This window comes from Lepus europaeus, chromosome 2 (genome assembly GCF_033115175.1).
Source record: "Lepus europaeus isolate LE1 chromosome 2, mLepTim1.pri, whole genome shotgun sequence".
In the NCBI taxonomy this organism is placed as follows: Eukaryota; Metazoa; Chordata; class Mammalia; order Lagomorpha; family Leporidae; genus Lepus; species Lepus europaeus.
In genome coordinates this window covers 128248537-128258897 of record NC_084828.1, presented here as the reverse complement: position 1 = coordinate 128258897, position 10361 = coordinate 128248537, and the positions used below count along the sequence as shown (strand labels likewise).

The 10361-nt window shown below is 40.9% G+C and overlaps 1 protein-coding gene across 1 annotated transcript; it reads left to right on the top strand.

Annotated features, from left to right (window-relative positions):
- Positions 1–3785: 3785 nt before the first annotated feature.
- Positions 3786–9995, top strand: P2RY1 (purinergic receptor P2Y1). The gene has a single exon (XM_062212848.1). The coding sequence runs from the start codon at positions 4426–4428 to the stop codon at positions 5545–5547; it is 1122 nt and encodes a 373-aa protein (XP_062068832.1). The 5' UTR covers positions 3786–4425; the 3' UTR covers positions 5548–9995.
- The last annotated feature ends 366 nt before the right edge of the window (positions 9996–10361 follow it).

The following is a 10361-nucleotide window of genomic DNA, read 5'->3' as shown; positions in this document are numbered from 1 at the left end:
TAGAGTAGTAGAATATTTGGGAAGTTATTGAAATGCTCTGTGATTATTAATACCTTCAAAATCAGGTTCAGAATTTTCTGTCTTGATAGAAGCCTTCTGAGAATAACTCTTTCTTTTCTAAATCTGTACTAGTCAGTAAGCTAACTTGCCTGTCAGTATCTTGTACTTGGTTGTATTTCCTCACAGGATAGTGGTTGAGTGACTGGGCTGCAGGGATACATGGCCCAAGTATAAATCCCAGCTCCTACTATGTGACTATGGGTGAGTTACTTCACCTCTCTGTACTTTCATTTCATCACATAAAATGAAGATACAATTGTCAACTATCACTATAGGATATTTTGTGAATTAAAGAAACTAATTCTTTTTAGATGCACAGAGTGCTACATATATAAGAAAGGCCTATTATTACTGCCATCGCTATATGTATAATATGGTAAATGATGCACATGTACAATTGTTTGTGCTTCCAACTACATTGTCAGTCTCTTCAAATTAAGGCAGAAAGATGTGATACCTTTCCTTACCTATCCAAAAGGCCACACAGAACAGGTTTGTAACAAAAGACATAATAACAAAAGAATAACATCTTGGGCCAGCGCCATGGCTCAGTAGGTTAATCCTCAGCCTGTGGCGCCGGCATCCCACAGGGGCACCGGTGCTAGTTCTGGCTGCTCCACTTCCAATCCAGCTCTCTGCTGTGGCCTGGGAAAGCAGTAGAAGATGGCCCAAGTCCTTGGGCCCCTGTACCATGGTGGGAGACCTGGAAGAAGCTCCAAGCTCCTGACTTTGATTTGGCCGAGCTCTGACGCTTGTGGCCATTTGGAGAGTGAACCAACGGAAGGAAGATCTCTCTCTGTCTCTCCCTCTCACTGTCTGTAACTCTATCTCTCAAATAAAATAAATTAAATCTAAAAAAAAAAAAAACCTGTCATGCGTTCTCACTTTGTTAATAAAAAAAAAAAAAAAGGATAATATCTTTTCTTAATCAGAGTTTTAGGTGACATGGATAATATAAGAAATGAAGACCCAGTATCCCCAGGGAAATAGTTTCTATGCTCAGAATCAGTGATAAATGGACAGTGTGTAGCAGTGACTGGATAAAAGGGACTGATCTAATGATAATGGCTCAGGGAAGCCCAGCAAGGCCTGTCTGTTCAGATTCTTCTTGGCCTCTCTGTGTCACTTTTCTTCCTGGAATGCAGCAGGATGTATGTTGAATGAGGGTCTTCAAGGGAGAACAAAGAAAGTAGAGAGTGATATTCTAAATCTTCTGCCTGGCTTTAGGGGAAAGGGGTTCTAGTTTCTGTGACCCACCTTGGAAAAGAGAAATTTAGGTTCCTATGACTAGCTTTGAGAGGAAAAGAAGGACAAGAGACAGGAAGGTAATAGAAGGTAAGAGGGATATTTCTTGTAAGGTCCTTCTAATGAGCTTCACTTTGAAGGATTCAATATCACCGAGCGTCATCTCTAGGGTATCATGTTCAGAGCCCCAACACATGATAACTCCAACACAAAACAAATTAATACAGAATGTTTGAGGAAAGTTACTCAAAGGTACAGAACTTTTTTCCCCCATACCTTTAAGACATCTATAATTGGCATTCAAATACGAATAGATATCAACATGTTATTGAATCATGGATATTTTATTCATTAAATCTAGTTTTTTATTCATTAAATCTAGTTCAATATTTTACAAGTAGAAAGTGAGCAACAAATGACTATTGAATACAAGTAACTTATTCCCACAAGGCACAATTTTGATTTGAAATATAATATAAGCAAATTATAAATAGATATACATGCTGAAAGTAAAATCATTGTTTACAAAGTTTACTTTAACTTTTTTTAAAGTACACTGAGGGTACCTACCTCCTTCAAATTCCTAGTAAAGTGTAATTTTTTCCCTCAAAATTCTTAATGGTATTTGGAGTAAGCATACACCTCAAAAACACATTATCAGTTAATGCATTTGCAATAGACTTCTCAGTGAGGTTAGATATTGCTTAGGTTGCAAATGAAAAATGCAAAGGAGTGAGGCATTAAGACTTATTGAGTACCCCTGGAATTCTTAATGGTTTTCCTTGCTTCCTTTTCTTAATAGATTATCCATCCCAGCTATACCATCCCAAACAATTTAAAATGTTTCACATTAGGCTTAGAGATATAGTATCATAGAATTTGGGAACTGGAAGGAAACAAAAAAGATAATTAAGGCTGTTTACAAGGAAGCAATATTTATGCTTTTTACCTCTTTACTTTTATAATCTATTCTTGTGCTGCTTACTTGATCACAACTCACAATTCTTGTGTATTCATTTCAAGTGCTTGGATATGGCCCTTTCTATATTCATATGCATTCCTCTAAAGGATGTCTGGGTCTTGTGGGATATTTCCCTCTGTGGTATCAAAGCCAGGAGTCTGTGGTTTCCCTTTGAGTATTTTTAAGGGAACGCTATCATTTAACATTTGGGACCAGCAAGAAATCTTTATGGTGTATATTTTAGATATTTTCTTCTTGGATTTTTCTTCCTTTAAGGAGAAAGTCATGGTTAATATGTCACTTAAAAATATATTATTAATTAGTAAATTCTCAGAAAGTGCTAGATTCCATTCCTGTGTGTGCCATTTAAGTATGTTCTTGAACAGCTCATAACTCAGTCTATTTACAAGTGAACTTATTCAATACATTTCTGATATGCATTGCTTAAAATGTTACAAGTCAAGGCAAGAAAATATTTTTCAATAAATGTAGTAATTAAGTAAGTACCCGGTTTATAGCTTTAACATCCTTACCAGAGGTATTTTTAACTGTTCACTTTAATTTAAAGAAACAGAACTGGTAAAATCCAAGACCATTCGTTAAGCATCTCAGAGTTTAAAATGTCCTTTGTATCTATCTATATAAAGCTGTACTCAGTATCCAAGTTATTACTCATAGGATTGATTTTGTATTATTTCTTCATTTCAGTCTCTGATCGTTAATTAAATGTACAAGAGGGTTTGGTATCAAGTCAAATTGTGCTTGAAGCACCATGGAGCTTCCACTGACAATATTTTTACAAGGCGCTTCTAGAAAGTCTCACTTTGATGGTACTGAGGATGGTATATTAGTATTTCGTTAGCAAAACACAGTATTGATATAAAAGCAAAATAAACAGAGAAGGTCAGAAAGGACTCCCCACCCCCTCCAATCTCACTCCCGGGGCGGCTCGTGCCCTCTAGGAGTAGCAGGTTCCTACTTGCGCCGGGGAAAAGCGCGACGCTCTGAACCGCCAGGGCGTTCCCAGCGAGGGGCTGCTGGCTGCTGGGCGCCTGCCAGCACCTGGCGCGGTTCTGGGGAGGCACTGGCGACTTGTGCCTGGGACTGCTCGGCTCTGGGATTACAGGCAGAAGGCTCTGAGCCGTCGCAAGGGTTTCCTGTGTGTCAGCAACTTCACTTTGCGGAGATAGCTGGCGGAAGATCGAAGGAGCGCTCGCGGGCCAATCGCTCGCCAGCAGCCACCTCTGCCCGAGCGCGCACCCCTAGCTCTCGCCTCCAACTCCCGGAGCTGCGGCCAGGCACCGGCAGAGCTCACCCGACCCTGCAGAGACCTACACCCTAGCGGACGCCCCTGGCTCCCGGCAGCGCCCTGGAGAGCGCAGGCGGGCCGCCGGGCGGGCCGGGCGGAGGCACGCCCCTCGCCTCCCCGCGGAGAGCGGACTCGCCCCGGTGCCCAAACTCCGCCCACCCTAGCCCGGAGCCCGGCGCTCCCGCCTGCCTCCAGCACTCGGGACCGAGGCGGGCCTCGGCGAGGGCCCCTGAGCTGCACGGACGGCGAAGGGGACGCCATCCCGAAGCGCACGGGTCTGCGGTCCCACGCGTGGCGATGGCCCCAAGTGGCTGAGCGCATGGGCCGGCGAGGACGGAGCCCTGAGCGAGGCGCCGCGAAGGCGAGCTGCTTTCTTCTAAGGTAGGCAGGAATAAGCCGAGACCAAGTTGATCTTTGGGAGGAGGAGGAGGCTGGGGAGCGCCCTCCCCACTCCGGAGAGCTGGGGGAGCGAGTTTGCCTTGACCTCGCTGCGTCTTGGGCGCGCTCTGCAGCGCGGACCCGCGGCCCCTCGGGAAAGCGCAGTCGGAAAGTTGGTCGGCGACTGTGCCCTTCGCGCCCTGTTGTGTAACCGCGGCGCCGCCAGCCCGACCGGGAAGTTGCCGTCCGGACTGGCATCTCGTTTCGGTCGCGGCCCCGGGCAGATTTCATGGCCCGCAGCGGACACGGGGCCGGCGTGGGCGAGCCCACGCGCGCCCCCTCTTACGGGCATCGCCCGCGCCCGCGCGCTTCTCCTCGCCGGCTTCTCCGATGCTCTCTGTGCCCCTTGCCTCCGCCGCCCTCTCTCCGCCGCTTGCCCCCCGGAGCCACCGCCTAAGTCGGAAAGGAGAGAATGACCGAGGTGCTGTGGCCAGCGGTCCCCAATGGGACGGATTCTGCCTTCCTGGCCGTCCCGGGCTCGCCCTGGGGGAACAGCACCGTGGCCTCCACCGCCGCGGTGGCCGGCTCCTTCAGTTGCGCCCTGACCAAGACCGGCTTCCAGTTCTACTACCTGCCTGCGGTCTACATCTTGGTGTTCATCATCGGCTTCCTGGGCAACAGCGTGGCCATCTGGATGTTCGTCTTCCATATGAAACCGTGGAGCGGCATCTCCGTGTACATGTTCAACTTGGCGCTGGCCGACTTCTTGTACGTGCTGACCCTGCCAGCGCTCATCTTCTACTACTTCAATAAGACAGACTGGATCTTCGGAGATGCCATGTGCAAACTGCAGCGGTTCATCTTCCACGTGAACCTCTACGGCAGCATCTTGTTCCTGACTTGTATCAGCGCGCACAGGTACAGCGGCGTGGTGTACCCGCTCAAGTCCCTGGGCAGGCTCAAGAAGAAGAACGCGGTCTACATCAGCGTGCTGGTGTGGCTCATCGTGGTGGTGGCCATCTCCCCCATTCTCTTCTACTCGGGCACTGGGATCCGGAAGAACAAAACCATCACCTGCTATGACACCACCTCAGATGAGTACCTGCGAAGCTACTTCATCTACAGCATGTGCACGACCGTGGCCATGTTCTGCGTCCCCTTGGTGCTGATCCTGGGCTGTTACGGACTAATTGTGAGAGCTTTGATTTACAAGGACCTGGACAACTCGCCCTTGAGGAGGAAGTCGATTTACTTGGTGATTATTGTACTGACTGTCTTTGCTGTGTCTTACATCCCTTTCCATGTGATGAAAACGATGAACTTGAGAGCCCGGCTGGATTTTCAGACCCCAGGAATGTGTGCTTTCAATGACAGGGTATATGCCACTTACCAGGTGACAAGAGGTCTGGCCAGTCTCAACAGCTGTGTGGACCCCATTCTCTATTTCTTGGCAGGAGACACTTTCAGAAGGAGACTCTCCCGAGCCACCAGGAAGGCTTCCAGAAGGAGCGAGGCAAATTTGCAATCCAAGAGTGAAGACATGACCCTCAATATTTTATCAGAGTTCAAGCAGAATGGAGATACCAGCTTGTGAAAGCCATGAGAATCCCCAAACACCTCACTTTTGTAACATGGTAGGATGCTTAACCAGAGCCAAGTACTTCCCCACCCCTTGAAGTTTCTGTAAGTTGTGAGAAAATTCAATATCCCAAGTAGATTTTTTTAAAAAAGAAAGGTAGGAACACCCACATCCACACTTAATTTGAATTTGCTTTCAGTCTCCTTTCTTTCTCATTGTGAATATAATAAAACAGTATACCTAGTTAGACTTTTCTCTACTGTCTCTAAAATTCCTGATGAAAGTGTATGTGCACATGAGAAGAGGAGCTATTCCCATATTAATAATTTCTTCGAGAAATGTAGTAGCCACCTGAAAGTTAAATTTGGAATTTGTTTAGCCTTTGTTGTTGGTAATATTACATAGTAGGAAGAAATGGAACTACATTCTCAAAAACACTTAACGTAGTATAGCAACATACTGAACACAATTCATTCAGTATCAGCTGAACAGATCTCTGAGCCAGATGTCTTTTTTTTTTTTTTTTTTTGGTCCTAAAAGCATAGTCAGTAGCTGACTGAGTTTCTTTGGGACTGAATAGAAAAGAAAAGTCAATGGATTTAAAAGCCTAAAAAGGGAATATTTTCCAGTTATTTCTTGAAAACTATTCAGTACATGTTGGGTGTTAAACGTTTGATGGCAGAAGCCTGCCAATGTTATCTTACTAGTAAAATACATTCAAAATAATCAAAATGCATGCATTTTCCTTGTAAATACCATGAACTCTTGTAGACTTCCTGTGATAAAGAGCATTTACTTGCACCAGTGCTCTGCAAAGCCTGAGGACTTTGTGTTCCAAGACAAGTGCTTAGTCACATCTGTAAAAACAGTTTTAAAAATCACAGATAAATTGCAGACCAAAGTTTAAGTGAAGTTGAGTAACTGCTAGGAAGTTGAGGGATGGTGGGCAAGAGAAGTGTATTTTCAGAAAGGGAGTGGTTGACAGGTACCACAATAAGTTTGCTCTCAAATGTATGAGGCAATGGGGAGTTGGGAGAAAGCATTTCAAAATAAGCACTTTAGTTTAAATTAAAATCACCACGGAAAAGATTCTTTTTTTGTCTCTTCAAAGTGTTTGAAAAACATTTAATAAAATATCAAGCAGAAAAAGGCAGAATTTGTATAGCTTGTGTTTTGTGTGTATATATATATATCTCATAATGTATATATATAATGAAAAAGTACAGTATTTTTGATGAATCTTACATTCTGCTATTGAAAGAAAAAATATATTTAAAGTGAAACATGAAGAATTAAATTTACTTAAGGTACTACAGCTCTGAAAAGTAAGCTCTAGGAAATACCAAACCCCTAATAGTTAAAGAGAAGAAAATAGGTTAGTGTTTTTTTTCCAGTATTTGCTTTCTGTTAGGCATTGATAAGAATTTGTAAATACCTCAACTTTAATAATTTTCAATTAATATTGATTACTGCATTTGTAGCCTTGTAAATGGTCAAATTCTATATAATGAGATTGATGAGATAAGGTAATACAGTAACCCCCAACAAACAAATCCAGCGTCCAAGGAATTTTTGGTTGTTTAATTTAGCTCAGCAAAAGCTATTGTCAGAGTTTGCACCTTATGGTAAAACAGCTTCTTTGAAAGTACCTTGTAAGAAAAGCAATGTGGAGTTGTATAATAAAGCAGGAAAGAAACTAAGGTCCCTGAAGGACATAATGACAGGAAATTTGGGGCTTGATTTTGGTTCATGCAATGCCCAGGTAGATTGAGGCTTTGCAAGACCTTAGCATTTGCTTCAGGTTACCCAATCTCCAGCCACTAAGACTGAAGAAGAAAAACTGTGTTCAGCCTTCCAAGACAGTTGTTGTTCTCAATGTTCAGGCTTAATGCATAGGTATAGCAACAAAATCAAGTAGAAACAGATTACAGCTCATTTTGAGGAAAGAGGATTAGCAGCATTCTCACAGAGGGAGGATTACACAATATTGTTTTAGAATCCACAAGGACAAAACCTAAAGTACATGACTGTTGTATTGACCTTTCCAAACATGTTCAGTGAGACTAGAACCAAATGATTAAACTGATCAACATGGAAATTCCAGAGCCTATACCATACTTGAACTCCCAGCCTAATGCTACCACGTATTACACAATTTAGTTTCTTCCTTTTAGGTCCCAGGATGCCCAGCCAGGTTTAGAGGATGTGTTAAGTTCCTTGGGTCAGGTTCTAGGGAACATTCTTTGTATTTGTATGGAGAAGAGGAAGGCAGTAAGTAGAAATGCCCTTTTACTACTTGGCATGTTTTTCTAAAGTATTTCTTCGATAGTTTTGTACATCCCATAGTGGACAATGAGGACATGTGAATGTATGCCAAGTAGTAACAAGAATGAGCTTGCCAACTCCTTCCAGTCCAAAAGAAGTCTCTGGGAAGATTTACGCTAACAGTGAAAAGATGCAGAGGGTCAGGAGAAAGTAGTGATCTGTTGACTGAAACGCTGCTTCATGCCACATGATGATATGAATAAGTATTTTAACAGTAAAGGAAGGGATCTGTTGTCAGGTGGGAGAATAGCTATGATTGTAGAATTTAGCAACTGAATTCCACACTACTAAAATATTTTAGTGCCAAGTTCAAGGTCTTTTATTGCTTACACATTGACATTTTTGAGTCTTTGGACCTCAATTTGTAATAAATAGTAATAAAAAGATCAACTAAGAAGAAATATAGCACACAAGTCAGCATTCCAAATTAAAACCCTGACATTGCAGCTCAGCCATCTGTGGGACTCTTGACACTTTTGAGACCACTCCTCATGGATTAAAAAGGTTCAGTGACATCCATTTGTTGCGGCTTTAGGGAATGTGATAAAGCATGAAAAGTAGACATCCAGGAGTGCATGAAACCTGCTACTGTATTTTCCAGGACTCTTCAGTCCCTAGCTAAAAGTTCTTACATGTTTCACCAATTGTCTTGTGGAACTGTGACTTCGAAATCTTCATCTACTCAGACAGGACACTGGGCTGTCTTTGGGTACTATAATTGTCAGTGACAAAGATAGGATACTTATTAGGATCTTTGAAAGCATTTACTTTCCTGGTCAAATTGTAACTATCATTATGATATTTATTAATGTAGCTCACAGTCCTTCAGTTGTACAGTTTGAAAAGCTTTCTTGAAAGATCCAACATACTTATGTAAATTATATTTATTGTAATGTATAACATTCATAGATCACCTGGTGTATTTTGCATAATATATAGCACATAGGTGAGAGTTGTATATTACAATGCTTTTTAAATATCAACATCTTGAAATGTTTAAGGCTTCAGATTTTTTTGGTCTAAAATATGAAAATCTGTCTCATGATACAAGTGACTGATTTTCCTAGAGATGCTTTTGCATGTTTACCTTTTATTTAGGTTTAGTTTGGCATAGACACAATTTGGCCATCATAAAATCAATAATGAATATAAAATATCTTAGACTGGTTCTGTATTGTCTATATTTTATATATTTTACAGAAAAGTTTATATTTCCTTTTCAGGAAGTTTAGAATTGTGCCACAAATATGTTAAGAGCTTCCATTTCTAAAGGCAAAAGACATATTACATTCAAAGTTGATCTCCTGTGCTTTAGAATTCTAGTGGGATGTGCATTATAGATACAGCATTCAAATTTAAGAAAAAACTTTAGGGATATGGGGAGAGCAAAAGGCAGCTGTTACAGTCACTTACTGCTGCTCAATTCTTAAATGTGTGCATTGTGCTTCTTCATAAAGTGAAATAGTATATTCTTAATTTTCTGTGAGATGGAATTTTTAAAGTAACACACTACCAGTAGGTTCAGAACTGCTATTGATTTTAATTTTTTTTGTTCAACTGATAACTTTAAGTCCAAGTTTTATAGTGAAACTGTATATTATTTGGCTGCTGAATTCTGTTACTATTTTTATTCTGTTGTACATTGTATTATTCATCATCACAAATTAATATGAAGGTGAATATGTTACATATCAACGTTTGTGAATTTGAATTTTATTATGTTTTACTGCTTTTGCAAAAATGTTTATTTTTATATTACAAGTGACATTCATTTAGATAATTGAATGAGATTTCTTTGTGATTAATAGTGCCATTTAATAAGCGGTATGGAAACAGTGTTACTTGACATTTTGAGCTTTCTCAGGTTTATCTAAATTAGTGGTAGCTTAACAAAAACATAGAGTAATTGTGCATAATTATGTTTTCATAAAAGGAAAGCACATTTCCTATAATAGCATAGTATTGTTTGCATGCAGGAGTATGCAAAGTGTGTGTGTGTGTGTGTGTCTGAGGCATGTCAGCCAATTTTGTATCTGCTATTTATAGTAACAGCAGAGCTTCATAATTGTGGTCACTAGAATTGTACTTACCTTAAATAACTAAAGTTGTAAATGCCTCAATAAAACTATGAAATATAATTTGGTGTTTTTTATGTTATTGCTTATAAATGTCTCCGAATTTTAACACAATATTATGCAGACTATCAGGAACTGTAGGATACTTTAAAGTAACTCAGGTATTTCATTGTGCACAGAATGGACTGCAAAAATGCTACTGTTAAAGGAAGAATTCTAGTGCAAGATAATTGATAAGATTATAATTAATTATTTGTTATTTAACCAATTGAGATGTGAAGTAATTCTTTAAAGCAAAATAATGAGTACTATCTTAATATGTACTTCTCATACTCATGTTCTTAAAACACTCATGTGTTTAAAATGTTGGCTGTCCCCTTTCTCATGTAATTTTCAATCTGTGGAGGTAATTGTTGCTAATATTTCTTT

What these genes read in the sequence shown, in the direction of transcription:
- P2RY1 (XM_062212848.1), top strand. Translation starts at nt 4,426, where the DNA reads ATGACCGAGGTGCTGTGGCCAGCGGTCCCCAATGGGACGGATTCTGCC.